The sequence below is a fragment of the Bombina bombina genome, chromosome 4, assembly GCF_027579735.1.
Source record: "Bombina bombina isolate aBomBom1 chromosome 4, aBomBom1.pri, whole genome shotgun sequence".
Classification (NCBI taxonomy): Eukaryota; Metazoa; Chordata; class Amphibia; order Anura; family Bombinatoridae; genus Bombina; species Bombina bombina.
This window is the reverse complement of record NC_069502.1, coordinates 301,766,644-301,784,070: the sequence shown is the minus strand read 5'-3', so window position 1 is coordinate 301,784,070 and position 17,427 is coordinate 301,766,644. Positions and strand designations below refer to the sequence as shown.

The 17,427-nt window shown below is 35.0% G+C and overlaps 1 protein-coding gene across 1 annotated transcript in view; it reads right to left on the bottom strand.

Annotated features, from left to right (window-relative positions):
* SLC9A9 (solute carrier family 9 member A9) overlaps positions 1 to 17,427 on the bottom strand; it is a 1,902,281-nt gene that overhangs the window by 840,631 nt on the left and 1,044,223 nt on the right. The window contains exons 11-12 of the mRNA XM_053710011.1: positions 15,383 to 15,494; positions 653 to 806 (exon numbers count right to left, since the gene is read on the bottom strand). Coding sequence (XP_053565986.1) covers positions 653 to 806; positions 15,383 to 15,494 — 266 coding nt within the window. The remainder of the gene's footprint in view (positions 1 to 652; positions 807 to 15,382; positions 15,495 to 17,427) is intronic.

Sequence of the window (17,427 nt, the reverse complement as noted above, 5' to 3'; positions counted from 1 at the left end):
TGGTGGACAGATTTGTTTACAACACATTCTTTTTTTTAGCAACCAACCCAGAAAACTGCATCTCCCTTCTTCTGCTTATTTTTTACACATTTTTTAATTGATTCAGCCTCACTCTGTGTATTTTTTACTGCATCAGATTTCCTGTACAGTAAATCTCCTTGGCTTGAAAATAGTTTAGAGTTTTAGGCCAAATTAAAAATATTGGAAATAAATGTTAATGGAATTTTACTAGAGACGAATGCCAAATACTGCCTATACTAATTTTACATGATGATGATAATGCTTGAGGCCTGGGCTACCATCCCATCAAAATAAACCGTAAATAAAGTGTTGATTTAGTTTTAATATTCATCATGATTTTAATTTTATTTTCAGAACAGAAGAAGAATGCATATATTGTAGAACTTGACAACAGAAGGGATTTTTGTTTCTACAAAATAATACAACTCCTTAGTTGATTTTCAGTGTCTTAAAACATAACATTTCCTAAAATAAATAATTGTAGCTTTGAAAGTCCAAGCCATACATATTTTGAAAAGCAAGAGCTTAAGTGTCCTTCACTAACAGAAATAGTTATTCCATCAAACCTATCTTCTAAATGTCAAAGAGGAAATAGGTGTAAACATCGAACATATAGAAAAAAGTTACTAACCTGATTTGAAGCCAGGTCAACATTGGGGTAGTACCACCTCCAAAAACCCATACAGTAAAGAATACAATCAGCAGAGTTGTGGTAAACATCATCTGTTTGGGCTGAGAGTCTGTGTCCCGTATTGCAAGAGCAAATGCTATTGCTCCACGTAAACCTTAGGAATAATAACAATACAATTTGTTTACAACTGTAAAAAAAAAACACTCAAAGGTGAGGCATACCTATGTTTAACAGGATATACAAATAAAAAAATCACATGATTTATTTTTTAGTTAGGCTCACGAGCCACCAGCAGGATGCAGCCAGCTATCCAACCAGGAGAGGTAGTCGCACGTAGCGTGAGAGCTGCATGGCTTGTCCCTTTTGAACAAGCTTTTTCCTATGTGTTTTTAACCACTGCAAAGCTTGAGTCAATATCACAAAACATCCAAACTCTAAAGAATTAGAGCATATCATTTTTGAATTAGTATTTTAATTCTAATTTGGTGTCACTCTGTAATTGTTGGTATCTGGAGGGTAAACCATTTATTAATCAAAAGATAAGGTATAAAACAGAGAAATAAAAGTGGGAACTGAGATTTGATGGTGTTAGTTCCAGACTGAAACAGATTATCTGTGTGACTGAAGTAAAAAGATAAAATTCTACAAGTATATGTTAATAATAATTTTTTGGGGGTTGGTGGGCGCCAACAATAAGTTTATATATAGTTAGATATCTAAATTTAGGGTAATCACAGGGTTAAACACACACTTTAACAAGAAGCATGTGCATCTAATTTGTTAAATACTAATAAGTTGATAATATAATGTTACCCAGCAAAGCATAACTAATTTAGCCCTAAGGATTAGCTGTGAAAACCTACTGCATCTAATAATCGAAGTATAATCAAAGCAGACATTTGTTTAATTAATATTACTATGTAAATGAGTGCAGTGATATGATAAACCATGTTTAATACATTTCTCATAATACACAAAATTAAATACAAAAACAGACTTCAAGTAAACAGGGCCTACAGAATTGCATTAACATTTATACCACTGGCATTATACCAGTAATTCTCAGCCAGGCACTTTGGGGTTTAAATAAACATTCTAATTTTTAAGAGAATAAAATAATGTCTAAACCAATCAAGAGTAGGAGTCATTATCAAAATGAGCTGTTACCCCTCAGAAAAACACGAATTTCAAATCTTCCTAATATATATTTTTCTCCTTCTAATTTTCTTCATAAACTGCCAGATGATGCAAGGGGATATATGTACTCTATATATATGTTGGTGTGTTTCCTTCTACTACACAGTAATTTGTAACTGTACAATGTGAACAATACATGTTAATGTACAGCAGGGGTGTCAATCTTGCGGCCCATCGGCAGCATGTGGCCCGCAACTTATTTTTTTGCGGACTGTGCCGCTGCCACCACAGAAATACAGGGTTGGTTGAGTGCAGCGCACGTATGCACTAATGTCCAGACTCCAGAGGCAGCAATCTATCACAGTCAGAGAGAATGTAAATTGCCAATAAAACAGGTCTATTATACAAGGAAAAGCTTTGACACCAAAGAGCAGTGAATGTCAACTACAAAGCAAGAAAGTTGTTTTGCTTTACGCATCTAAGCTAAAGCATAGAACATTTCAATCACTGTGCTTGGAAGGGCCCACTAGCACCCTCTTTAATTCTACTTTTAGTCCCCCCCAGTGGTAGTCTCAGAACTAACTTTCACCATTTAGTCCTACTAGCATCCACCCTCAGTAATCCCACTGCCCTTGAGTGGTCAGTACCACCCACATTTGGAATGGATGTTCTAGACAAACCAAAGCTGATACATCAGAGGACACATTCATAGAGTATTTATTTGGGTTAAAGACTCCCTAACGTATTTGGGGGTTAACATTCCTGAATCATATAATAAACTATATAAATTAAATTATGTTCCACTTTACAATTCTATTAGGCTGGACTTGGGGACTTGGAGAAAGGGTACTTTCTCTTGGTATGGCCGTCTTTCAGCCATCAAAATGAAAGTACTTCCTAGAATTCTGTAACAAACAAGATCCCCTCCCCTGAACTACAAAAATTACAATCAGACCTAATTTCTTTCTTGAGAGGAGAGGGAAGAGCTAGAATAGCTTCGTATATTTTAACCAGACATAGACGGTTGGGTGGAGTGGGTCTGCCAAACCTACAGAATTATTACCTTGCAGCCAGAATAGCGCAGGCATCACTTCTTCATAAACAAACACAAGACATAATCTGGACAAGAACGGAGACGGACCTGCTATGAATTGAAAGCTCAGATGACCTTATATGGGACCTGGAGACCAACATTGGTCAGAGTGACTTTAGACCATCCTCGACTTTAGATACACTAGCACACTGGAAATTGATTACTAAATCCTCAGAGATGTTCCCACTGAAGTCATGGGTTAAAACAATACGATGCATACTTCCAAAGGAAACACATAGACTAATGGGAAAATGGGCTAATAAAGGTCTGTATAGAGTGGCAGATTTCATCAAGCATTCTGAAATAGTGACATTCAGTCTCTTACAGGAAAAACTGCATCCACATAAGCTACGTTGGTTCTTGTACCTACAAATCTCCTCAGACTTAAACAAATATGTTGTAGCTTTAAACAAACACCCATTCACGGCCCTAGAGAAAATATGTTTATACCCCACTCGGGAAAAACACATCATATCCAAACTATACATAGCAATCCAAGACATGGAATACACCACAAAGTCAGTTATAACACTAAAATGGGAGGCAGATGGAGGGGACATACTTCCACAAAATGAATGGGACCAAATCCTATTTGATTCTTGTAGGGGCCTAATCAGCACAGATCTCAGGGAAAACTGTATAAAGACAGCATTCAGGTGGTACTTAACACCTCTGAGAACATCCCATTACACCCTTGATAAATTTAAACTCTGTTATAGAGGTTGTGGTGAACGAGGCTCCTACAGACACATGTGGTGGGACTGCAGTATCACGAGGGGTATTTGGCTACAACTCAATGCCCTACTTAGTAAGGTGCTAGATGACAATGTAGTTTTAACTATGTCTCAAACTCTTCTGAACAGGGAAATCCCCCATTTTAACACTACAATTAACAAATTCACCAAAATTATATTCACGGCTACAAGAGTCTGTATAGCGAGACATTGGAAAAGAGGTCAGCCGACATGGCAAGAAGTGCTAGATAAGATAACTGATACTTATAAAATGTCTGAGAGGGTGGCTTGGATTCAAGGGGAAACAGAACGATTCCATCACATTTGGCTTTACTGGATCATGCATAGCTCATCAAGGGCTGAGTGACAGGCATTAGATTCAGGTAGAATAAGGATGTGCTGATAGTCTGGAAATTGAACAATATTGAGTAATAAAAAGACCCATGAGATAACTCAGAGATGTATATTTCAGAACCCACAAGTTGACCACACTTTATTTTATTTCATTGTTCTTTATTTTTATTTTTTGTTTTTAAGGTTTTAACTGTTTGAAAAGTTCATTGGATTTGATGTTCCACATATAATATATGCAAAATGTTTCTGCAATTGACAATGAAAGGACATCGTCTGGGACAGTGTGCCTACTGATCTCAGGATGTACTCAGTGATATGTAATAGCTCTGTAGAAACAAAATAAAATAATTTCAACATAGAGTATTTCTTGCATAGGCAAGGTAGAGTGGTCAGAATAACCAGCAAATGTAAAATGTTTCTCTTCTATTGACTGCATTCATGCAAGCTTCATGGCCTCTCTGATAGGCTGAAAATTGGCTTCATAGGGCCATGACTGATGTTCACTCAATGATGCCACATTATGGGTTCCCTGGCTTCCATATGTGTTATAAAAATTTGAATAAACCAATTGTAATGCTAGATCATTATTTTTATACAAATCCCTGCAAAGCACCTAAGAAAAGGAAATAAAAAAAGTATTACACATTCTTGGGCATCTGGTCAGTTGTCCCTATAATTTTTTTTTTTATTATATTCACTAGAAATACAATTATTAAAGTACTGCAAAGAACTAGTGTTCCTAAAGAAAATATACTCGTGACAAAACAAAACAACAAAATTAAATATGAATGAAAATATAAAAATGTTGTTACTATAAAGAAGAAAGAAGTTGGGAGTGAGAGAACAAGGGCTCTATCTTTGTAACTTTTAAAGATTTATTAAATGGTCTCATAAAACTCCCATCAGTTCAGTTCTTTGAAAAACTAGACAAGAAAGCTATAGTTACAATACTGACGGTATGTAATTATGACCATGGTAATTTAGCTGTCATATGAAATCATGATTTTTATTATTCGTTATAGCTGCAAGCCTGCATCTCAATAGTAGCAAGACATTTAAAGTGCCATAGCAAAACCTGAAGTGTGATATATCAAGCTTTTGCATGGCATTTCAGTGAAGAAAAATACATTGTACACAATTTTCTTGTAGATAAGTTATTGGGAAATCACACTGATGTGATGTGTGTGACGTCTAGACATGTGCACCGCTGAAAAATTTGTTTAGTTTTCAATTAGTTAAACAATAATTTTGTTTCGGTGAATTAGTTGTTTAAAAAATAAATTGTTTACGTTCCGTTAAATCGGTTTCGGATCCGTTCGTTTTTTCTGATTCATTCTTATTTCAAATGCATTATTCTATTCTGAACTAAGTTGTAGAATAATGCATATGAATAAAGAATGGATAAAAAAAAAACCAAAAGGATCCAAAAAAAGATTCAATTTTACGTAACTAATATGCTGGCGAATGCCGAAACCAAATTATGTAAAACTGCCGCCACCACCACCCACGCCGCCACTAAATAAAGTTATTAACCCTTAAAGTGCCATCCCCCCACATCGCTAACACTACCTAAATCTATTAACCCCTAAACCACAGTCCCCCCACATCGCCGACACGAACTAAATCACTAAATAAAGTTATTAACCCCTAAAGTGCCGTTCCCCGACATTGCCGACCCTAACTAAACATATTAACCCCTAAACCGCACCCCCGACATTGCAACACTACCTAAACCTATTAACCCCTAAACAGCCGTTTCCAAACATCACCAACACTAACTAAATCACTAAAGAATTAACCCCTAAACTGCTGTTCTCCGACATCACTGACACTACCTAAACCTATTAACCTCTAAACCACACCCCCTACATCGCCAACACTACCTAAACCTATTAACCCATAAACCACCATTCCCAAACATCGCCAACACTAACTAAACCTATTATCCCCTAAACTGTACCCCCCACATCACAACAACCTAAATTAAATTATATTAACCCCTAACCCTAAACCTAACACCCCCTAACTTTAACATAATTAAAATAGTGCTAAATTAAAATTATTAACTAAATAATACCAATTTAAAACTAAATTCAAACTTACCTGTGAAATAAAACCTAAGCTAGCTACAATATAACTAATAGTTATAAATACCATATCATTGGTCCCAAAGTATCTAAGAGTGTATTTGTTGGACATTAACAAGGCTAGTTAACAAACACAACAATGTTGCATATATATACCAACTTGTATATCATTTAATGTATGGTGTTTTGCCTTTAAAAAAACAAAAAGATCGGTGGAATAACCCTCAGAGAATACAAGTTTCAGTATGAATACTGGGTTTAAAAAATTTCTGAGCGTAAGTACCAGAAGGTATCCATTTACATAGATTAGGTTACAAAGGCGTAGCCCAGAGGTGTCGCTATACAACCTCAATCTAGGTACTTAAAGTCACTTCGGCATGAAGGTAAGTAAGCATACTACAGTAAAAAAGGATAGCCTAAGGCTAACTAAAAACACAGGAGCTCCTAGGACTCCTCACCAATACCCTAGCTTCCCTGACATGTTTCACTGTGAACCTTTGAAAAATCACAGTCTCTTGTTGCCCAGGCCCAATTGTGATTGATAAAGAAATAGACTCTTTTGTGATTGGACCAGTTTTCCCATCAATAAGCTGTATGTAAATTACCTTTCCCATCAATAAGCTGTATGCAAATTAGCTTTACTTTAGTGACACTGGGAATATGCAGTCTTTGGGCCCACAATGAATCATGGCAGGTAGACTAAAAGAGTTCTTGTCCCACTGCAACGAGAGACCAATCATACTTACTTTGCACCTGCGTATGCTCACCTGGTTCCTAAAAAGCCTAGCAGACTTGCCTGATACCTGTGTATGTTAGTGTATATTATATGGATCCCTAAACAGTAGAATCTTTAAGGAGCACTTGAAAGTTTAAAAATTAGGTGAGAGTCGTGTAGAGCGAGGATGTGCCAGAGAAGGTAACACTAAAGGTCTGGTTAGACAGATAAGAGGAGAGCCACGAGAGAGCTGAACATTGTTCTATAAACTTAAGAAATGTTATTAAAAGAAATAGTTTGGGCCAGATTACAAATGGAGAGCTAACGATCGCTTGCATTCAAGTGAAAGTAGAGCTCCACTTTGTAATACCAGCACATGATAATGTGTACTGGTATTACAAGCTAATCGCAATGCGAACATGAGCTCACATTCGCATTGCTAGGAAGCATTGTGCTGATGAGAGTGTGCTTCCATAAGCTCCTATGGCAGCCTCGTTCTGATGCCGTCTGTAGCGCAGCGATGGGCAGCATTTTTAAATATATGTATATGAATATATACATATATATGTATGTATATGTTAATATGTGTATATAAACATATTAACACATAAATATATATGTACATAATCATATACATATATATTTACATTGTGGTCTATGGGAACCGCAGCCCCACTCCCACCAATTTTAAAGCCCTAAAACTGCCTAGTGCATTTTTTTTTTAAATAAAAAACTGCAATGAGGGCAATTTGGGGCACATTCAGAAAATTAACCAGAGATCTAATCTCTGGTTAATTTTCGGAGTGCTAATTGCTAGGCTAGGTCGCGGTAGCAACAACCAGCCCCTTGTAATGGCTGTTTAATTATTGCAGTCTCCACCACTTGTAATCTAGCCCTTTGTATTTTAACAGTTTGAAAATAGATGCATATATGGCATTGAAAAAGGTAATTATAAGACATAAAAGTGAGGAGTGCTAGTTGCAGCCTACTATAGATAAGCTGCATGTGGTGAAAGTAAATGTTGTCTTATAAATCTACTAAACTATATAAACATAAGGTAATTACTTGTATTATTATGCTGGTCTCTAACACAGATTGTTCGCTCAAAATGGAGCCATCTTATTGTTAGTGCCCAGCTTATGTTTGTCCTTAGTAAAAGGTACACTAATGTAAAAATAAAACTTTCATGATTCAGTTAGAGCATGCAGTTTTAAGAGACTATCCAATTTAGTTATCTTGTCAATTTGTGCAGTCTTTTTATATGCACACTGTGTGAGGCACCAGCTCCTACTGAACATGTGCAAGAGTTTACAGTGTATAAGTATACAAGTCTATGATTGGCTGATGTCTGTCACATGATACAGGATGCCGGTAAATAATTTTTTTATTTTATTAGAAAAAAAGGCTACTTTTATTTAAAATTCAGAGTAAGTGCTATTTCATTGTCTTTTTATTGTGCATTTCTTGATTATGTAATTCTACTGTTATTAATGGTACTTTAACTTCTTGAAATTTGTATTTCTGATAAAATATCGTGAAGGTGAATCTTTAATGTGATGTCATCTATGTTTTAGCTAAATTCTATAACAAATGGACATAAATCAGTGAATACACGTCTGGTATTTTTTGGGACTGTCCTCAGGGAATTATATAAAAATGGAGCTTTCCCTGTGAGTTTCAAGATGTTTCCCATAGAAAATAATGGAGCTTGCTGGAAAGACAAACTTCATTGGGATGAGTTAAGTTATAGGGGGGCACACTTTAAAAATGAAATCCTGCAGCCAATAGAAATAAGATCACTCTGCTATTTTTGTATACATGCATTTTTCTATGAGGGTAATAAGTGTTTTTCATAATTTGACACAATCTCCCCATCTTTCAGTTTGCGAGAAAAAAAACAGCAAGAACTGCAGGGGGTAATGTAAAGAGAATAGACCAGACCTGGCGGAAAAATTTAATTTACCCATTGGATAATATATACTATAGAAACTTATATTAAAACACTTGATTGAAAGGATAAAAAAGGGGCAATAGTGCACTAATCTCAGTGATCAGGTACAAACATGAAAAACGTGAAACATGAAAAACGTGAAACATGAAATAACCAGTCTATATTGTAATATATGCTTTAGAAAAAAAGGAAAGTCCCAAAATTGGTTTCTTTTGAAAATAAGTCACTAGTCAAAACAGGATCACTGGTCGCTCTTCCGAAACCAGCTCTGGACTCACCACAAATGAATAGTAATTCTGCAAATGTGATGACCAGAATATATACCCAGACACAAAAGTATGTAGTCTACTCAAGTTTGAAGTATGTAATTTATCTGATGAATCGGCCATATACAGCTCAGTAGGTTCAGAAACACATTGCACAGAACACTTAAATGTTTGCATCAATGCAATTTTTTGTTATGTGTATAAATTAACCTTTTTTTTAAAAATAAAACAGATATTGCTTCTAGTCTGAAAGCGGTTTACTGGACAGCTCTAAGGTTCCAGTCTGCCTATAGACACCATTGGCTTGGTGCAAACGTTATAAGACTACATAGTGTTGTGTCTGGTTATACAATCTGATAATCACAGGATGTGCTATGTGACACTCCATATTTGTTTTGCAGTATAACACCCATGAAATACTCTTGTGCAGCCCACTAGTAGATACAGGGGGGAAAAAATAACAATAAGGAAAACAATGCGCTTTGAATTTTATATTAATACAATTTTCACATAGTTTTTTGCATGAGCAGTGTAATTTTATTACAATTTCTACTGTGCACCTTAAATAATTTATTTACTATTTAATATCAATAAAAAAATGTAATTTTACTGCATATTTTATTAAACTATGTCATTTATTTGCTTTATACAATTTTTTAAATTACAATATTTTGTGAGCCCTATTATAATGTATGCATCACCTTTACATACTTAAAAGCAGGAACTACCCCTTTTCTCAAGGAGAAAACTGCCTTTATAGAATTAGGACAGGGGCTTCATAGTATTGATCAGACTTCTTAGAAAATCTCAGAAGCCCAGAGAGCTTTATATCATTGGGCCCTAGGTTTAATATGTTCATTTGTTAAAGGGACAGTCTACTCAATAATCGCAAACCCATAGATTGAAGGGAGCTTTACATAAAAAAAAACAGCCCTGAGGAAGTCCTGTCAGTCAAGGGGATGAAACGCGCGTAGGCGGCAGCTGTTTATCATTGATGAGACGTTGACTTTGGGGATACTTTACCGACTCTACAAAATTCTTATTTTGATCTATCGTTTGGTCTCTTGGCATTTTGATGTGCCATTGAGCTTTGGGATTCACGGACCGTACTATAAAGAGACTGTGAGTGACTCTTGCACAATCTATTTTTGAAGTCAAATCTTTCAACAAGTTATAAGGGGTTTAAATAAACTCCTTAAGGCCGGATTATTGTGGGCCTATCTTGATGTACCAAGTATTACAAGGACTTCAAATTGGACGTTTGCAACAAGTGATTAAATTGTATCTACAGTTTGTCTTGTTGCTCTTATAGCCTGATCACAGCTGTTATCTCTTTTTGTATTGTTATGTGTTATGTATATAACTACCACATAGATCCTCACAATTCTATATCATGACAACAATACCCTTCATGTTGAGGTTGTCCGCTGATTAAGGTGTTGTGGTTAGTTATTTTATAACTATATCCGTGAATGTATTTTGCATTTCTTACTTGTGCACTTGACCTATATGCACTAACTTTATATGCTGTTTTAGTTTCGGAAGTTATTACAGAGATCCTCACTTGGATTTCATGGCAACATATCCCGTATATAAGTTTGTGGGGTTGCCCTCTGATGGAGGTGTTGTGAGTTCCCTCTTTTTGAAACCAATATATTTTCCTTGTTTGTTATCCCCTTATAGAGACGTCTCTCATAGTTATTAATTATTTAGATATGTATATATATATATATATATATATATATATATATATTTGTATTTAATAAATTTATTTTTGGCTTAAATCTCATATTTGGTCTGGAAGTGTCATTCACATAGATTTTTTCATTCCGATATTATTTTTTGAGTGTGCTGAATTCCCTATCTTTTTATATATAATACCCATGCATAAGCTACAACACTTAAATGTACAGTGCTTATGCCTAGCACAGTAGCCTGTAGAACTCAGCCTCTTATTAGGTTTACATGGCAACCACACGTTTTGCATACACAATTTAAGGAGAAAAAAACAAACACAAAACAAAACAGTATATTCTAGGCTTATAAACCCCAAACAGCTAAACAGCTCAGTAATGGTATGTATAGGCAGATTCCTGCTTTGCCTTATGTCAGATGCAAACTGAGCTTCACAAAATACTTTTAAGATGGCTCTAACAGGAAATAATCTCTTGCAAATTATGTAGAAAAATGGTCCATGCAGCACGTAAAGGGACAGTAAACTTGTTTCTTCTCCGTATCCATCCTCCGCCCCAACTCGCTCTAATTTTTTTTTAGTTCCTACCTACAGTGGGCGGTTATGCTGCACTCAGCATACGCCCATTCCTCTCCTACTAACGCGCGCTCACACAGGACCTTCAGAGCTCTGTAGCGCATGTCCTGCAGTCTCACACGCTCTGTCACTGGACAGATAAATGTAAACAGTGGATTGCAAAATAAGTTATTATCAATCCTCTAGAAGGAAGCGTTTCTTCTAAATATAATTTATGCTTTTTAAAATTGTACCCCTTTGTAAATAACGAGCGAGGTTAGTATTTTAACCAATATAAAACAGAGAATATAATTTTTTTATAAAATATCAAAGTATTGAGCTTCTGACAAAAAAAATGGCAATTCAAATAAATACTGTATATATGTATATTTATATAAATGTATCATGATGTATTTTTATATCAATGTTTATATACTTGCAAAGCGTTCCTGTATTTCTATCTTTTGTGTTTGTATAAAAGTAGGAGGGTTTTTCAGCATGCGCATCAGCTCAGCATTAGTCTGAGAGTGCGGCTTCAAGCAATATGAGGTGATCGGTCCTCTCCGGATTAGCTAAATTGCACGACTAAAAAAATAAAAAAATGTTCAGGATGGCCAGATGGGGGAGCAAAATTGAATACTATAATCTGAAAAATAAAGTTTTGATGATAGGAAAGCAAAACATTTTACACTTTATTCTTATAACTAAAGTATGATTTTTAATAATATGCAAACTTGAAAGTAACGTTTACTGTCCCTTTAAACAAAAATATACTTATGGACAGTCAGTATATACATGCATCCACCAATCAGCAGCTAGAACCTAGGTTCTTTACTGTTCCCATGCTTACCTAGATAAACCTTTCAGCAAAGGATAACAAGAGAAAGAAACAAATTAAATAATAGAAGTAAATTTGGAAGTTGTTTAAAATTGCATTCTCTAAATCATGAAAGAAAATTTTGAGGATTTAAGTCCCTTTAACTCATCTGCCACCTCTGAGGTGGCAGACAGCAATCATCCCGATCAGATATGATCAGGATGATTGACACCCCCTGCTAGCGGCGAATGTGCAGGGGCGGCATTGCACAATCTTTTCACCAGAAATGCTTGTGCAATGTTAAATGGCGACAGTGTATGTATGTCCAACATTTGTTAAATCTACCCCTTAATTCACAAAAGCACTACTAACTGGAATGTGGTGTCTTTATGTGTCACACAACTGAAATGCCATGGGGCCCCCCAGTTCAATTGTAGAGCCCGCCCTACTTGTGGGGGAGGGCAGATATAGTAATGAAAAGGTTTATTTCTTTTTTTTTTTTACTTGTGACAAATGTTCAAATACTAAATATATCTAAAACACACCATAGAATTTGTGAAGAGGACAACTTAGCTTACTGTCCTTAGCTGTATGTCAAAAAAAAAAAAAAGGTCATGAGAAAAAATGGCAGCCAGAATGTGAATGAAATGGCATAATATTGTTTAAAGTGCATCAGTAATAACCTACTCTACAGTGCATAGCATTACGTTGAGGGGGTGCAGAAAAAGCTGTGATTTTGAATGTGTCAAAGAAAAAAAAAAAAGAAGTAGAAGCAAAAAGCAAGGCCAGACTGTAACGGATGACAGGAGAATGCTAAGAGAAAATAACAGATGACTGCAGGTCGCTGATAAAGACAAATTTCAACCTTTTAAAGCCTTGAAAATAGCTGCCAAACCCCAATGCAGACAAATGAAAAGCAGCTTTCAAAAGACAGGTATCACATCAGTTTGTGCACAGTGCTTAGAAAGGCATCAAATACCAATGTGTGTGGTGTTAAATGTGAGTAAAGATGATGATTAAAATAGCAACAACAACAAAAAGTCTATGCATTTCATTATTGATTGTGCACCAAAGCATTTGATCCTCCATATGTTGAGAACCATCTTTGGCATAAGCCTTTTTTTCTTCTTAATAAAGTAGAATTATTCCAAATATATAATTGCATTATGACTTTCAATGCTATCTACTGCAGCTTATATTAAATGTATTTCCAAGAACAAGAGTGCACAGTTCTCATATCTTGTCAGATTTCATCACATTACTAATGCTCAAAAAGGAATTTATCGAGTAGTGTTGATTTAGCTTGGACTCATTAAGTATGTGTTGAGAGGAGATGAAATATGACACCTTATTCTTAGGCCCTTATCAAAGTACAGAATTAATGGCCCTTTATGTTTTTACTTGACAAAATGTGAACCGGATTCTGAGTCTCGCTTAATGATTTTCATTTCTCTTCTTACTTTAGTTTTATTAAAACATATTTGATTTCAAGGATCATGTGCCAAAAAGTGCAAATACCGATCAGTCATCTACTATTATTAGAAGGATTTAACAACAGTTACCTTCCAGCTTTTTTTTTTTCTTATTTAATTTATTAAGATGTTCCCATATTCAATGTTATACTGATTAGCAATATCCAATCTATTGGGAAAAATAGAACAATTTCTCTTCAAAATAAATACATTGATATAGCAAAGCATGCCATTTAAGATCTAGTTTATCAAACAATTAATTCCCATAAAAATCCAGATTATTGTACTATATCTTACACAGACTGAGATTAAACACAAAGTTGAAGCTAGCTCTGAAGTGGCAAAGCACTTGCAGTTTAGAATTTAATAAGACTGGTAATTGGTGGGTACATACACAGGCTTCCCATGATTGGCACAGAGGCTGTGTTCAGCTTAACATCAGTAGTGAATTCCTATGTAAGAGATCATTTTATATTTTAACCCCTTTCTTGAGGCTAAACACATTTATTGTTGTATTTATTATTGCACAAGAATATACTTGTGAACCCCCCACATCCTGCTCTTGTGTAACCAATTCACATGAAAGCAGGGCCTGTCAATCACCCAAAGTAATTAATTTGTGGTGATTTAACTCAAGCACATCTAATTTGGCATAAAGGTTAGGAAACAAAGGCCTTACAACTGCTGCTTCATAAATGATAATTAAATACAGTAGAATTGCATAGTAAAATTGTGGATAATAAAAAGACAACACAATAGCACATACTCTGAATTTTAAATGAGAAAGAGATTTTTTTTCTAATAAATTTCAATACATTGCTGATGCCTCATAAAGTGTTCATATGAAATTGCTGTGCACAATTTGATAATAGAAATAAAAAGGGTTTGTCTCATAAAACTGCAAGCTCTATTTGAATCATGAAAGTTAGGAATTAACAGTTAGGAGGCTGGCACACCTGTATCACAAGCCCATGCAAGCAATAGTTCCATAATAAAATAGTCACACTCTAGCATTTAATTATTGCATTTAAAATCTTCCTTTTTTCCTGTAATTAATATAAAAGCAGTAGTTAAACATGTTTTTTTACTGAAAATGTGAGGTAAGAGTTGTTTTTTGTAATGTATATTGAAACCAATACAGCAGTGTCAGTTGTGCTAAAGTTGGCATTGCTACATATTTTTAAATATTCTGCTTATGGTTTTAGATCAGTGCTGATGATACCAATGGAAGATATTTTATTTCAAAGCTAACAGGCATATCATTTAGACACCATAAGACCTATGCTACAACATGCATAACTTATTTAAAGGGACACTGAACCCACATTTTTTAATTTGTGATTCAGATAGAACATGCAAATTTAAGAAACCTTCTAATTTACTCCTATTATCAAATTTCCTTCATCCTCTTGGTATCTTTATTTGAAATGCAAGAATGTAAGTTTAGATGCCGGCCCATTTTTGGTAAACACACTGTGTTGTTCTTGCTGATTGGTGGATAAATTCACCCACCAATAAACAAGTGCTTTCCATGGTTCTGAACAAAAAAAAAATAGCTTAGATGCCTTCTTTTTCAAATAAAGAAAGCACAAGAACGAAGAAACATTGATAATAGGAGTAAATTAGAAAGTTGCTTAAATTTGCATGCTCTGTCTGAATCATGAAAGAAAAAATTTGGGTTCAGTGTCCCTTTAAGACCCATAGTAAAAACAAACAAAAAAAAAAACAACTTACATTATAGGAAAGGAAAAGTAACCAACTCAAATCTACTTTTAACAAAAAAATATTCCTATTGTTATTGCTCGATTCTTTAACTGCTGAATGGAAATTACATCTAATGTAAACTTTACACATACCTGAAAACATCATCATGTGCTGAAAATTCCACGGGATTTTCTTTTTCCGACCCAGATTCAGAAAAAATGTAAGTGGATATATATTACAGGCTCTTGCTACAAAAATAGATATCTGTGCACATGATTTAAGGATACAAGTTTGCAAACAAGCAACAAACATTTTTCAGAATCGAAAAAATGACTAAATTAACTTGCATATGTTGTACTCATTAAATCTACTGAAAACATATGTAACCCATGCTTATTCTACTGCTACAAGTGCTAATACAATATTAGATGTCTTTGCATAGTTGTAAAGGAAATGCACCCTGCTGTGGATACCGATGTCGAAGGTTCTTCAGCTTAAAAAAGGGGAGATAGTGTAAAATGTATTTATGTTTATATTAAAAAAGGGCCTTGCATTCCATTTTACTGATTGATTTTGAGTGATTCAGTTACCTGGCAGATTTATCTGGTACTTTCCTGAAAAGGAATATTAGTAACCCAATGAAACTGGCATACATAATTGTAAAATAGCTTATACTGTGCTTCTCACTAAAAGTACTAAACAAATAAAAACAAACCACTAAATGGAATTTTCACACTTAGTCATTCAGCATTATTATACCCACAAATCTCAACGTGTTAATAGTGCCACAGATGTCACATTTATATGCCATTTACTCTTCCCAGGACAAAACAAAATGAAAATTACTTTGATGCATCTAAAAAAGGGCATTTTAAAAATGTATGTTTTTTTAACGTTCCTATAATGAATTAAATATATATGTACAGTATATATCCTGAATACAGCGTTAGTAGGCGCTCCGAAAATCCTCCTCTTTCTTCAGTGTGTCTTCCGACGTTCTTCACGCTGTGCGTCATTTCCACTTGCCCAGTCCTGCAATCCGGGAAAACAAACACTAAAGTCAGGTGCAAAAAGGGAAAAAGTGGGGAAGCCTCACCTTCGCCTCCCAATTAATGATACTCGAACAGCAGAAAATTCCAAGCACATCGGTAGTGATGAATATCACACAGGAAAATGTGTAAGATCAAAACAGTTCTTTAATTCATCAAATTAAAACATCAATCAAGCCAAAAAGTAGGAGTCAATTTGGTCAAACATGAATCATCAGTAAAAATGTAACTTTTTAATGACCTAAGGGTTAAGGGGGTAGCAATCAAACTTATATAGGGCTAAAACAGCACACCCCCTGTATAATTGGTTAACTCTTTCAATGTCTCACAACAAATAACAAAGAAATGCCTGCACCCTTACCCAACAGTAAGCTACTCATATAAAATATATACAAACTTATCACTATACATTTTTCATATCATGTTCACAGTATAAGTATAACAAGTCTATCAAGATAAATGCACAAATAGCTATATTAATATTGCTATAGTATTTCAGCTGAATGAGAACTCCCTTTTGTACTCCCTGTGTGTTGTTATCTAATGTAACCTTAAGACATAAATATGGGTTAATACAATGTATATTTACCTAGGTTAGATACATTTAATACAAGATATAGATTATCAAAACTTTAATCAACAATTAATTTGACATCTTATTCGCTATTCAGTCCTACAGGAATCCTTACGTGCAACTGAAGATCCAGAATCAACTACACCCAAAGCCCTGCCTTTACACAAATATCATGCATCTAACAGCTCTTTATTATCAGTGCAAGGTATAGGGCATGTACTGTGACACACCAGAGGGAGTTATAGATCATTACAACAACAGGAAGTGTTCTGGATCTTCCAGTTGGGGACCAGGATTCCTGTAGGACTGAATAGCGAATGGGATGTAAAATTATTTGTTGATTAAAGTTTTGATAATCTATATCTTGTATTAAATGTATCTAACCTAGGTAAAACATAATTTATGCTTACCTGATAAATGTATTTCTCTTGTGGTGTATCCAGTCCACGGATCATCCATTACTTGTGGGATATTCTCCTTCCCAACAGGAAGTTGCAAGAGGATCACCCACAGCAGAGCTGCTATATAGCTCCTCCCCTCACTGCCATATCCAGTCATTCGACCGAAACAAGCC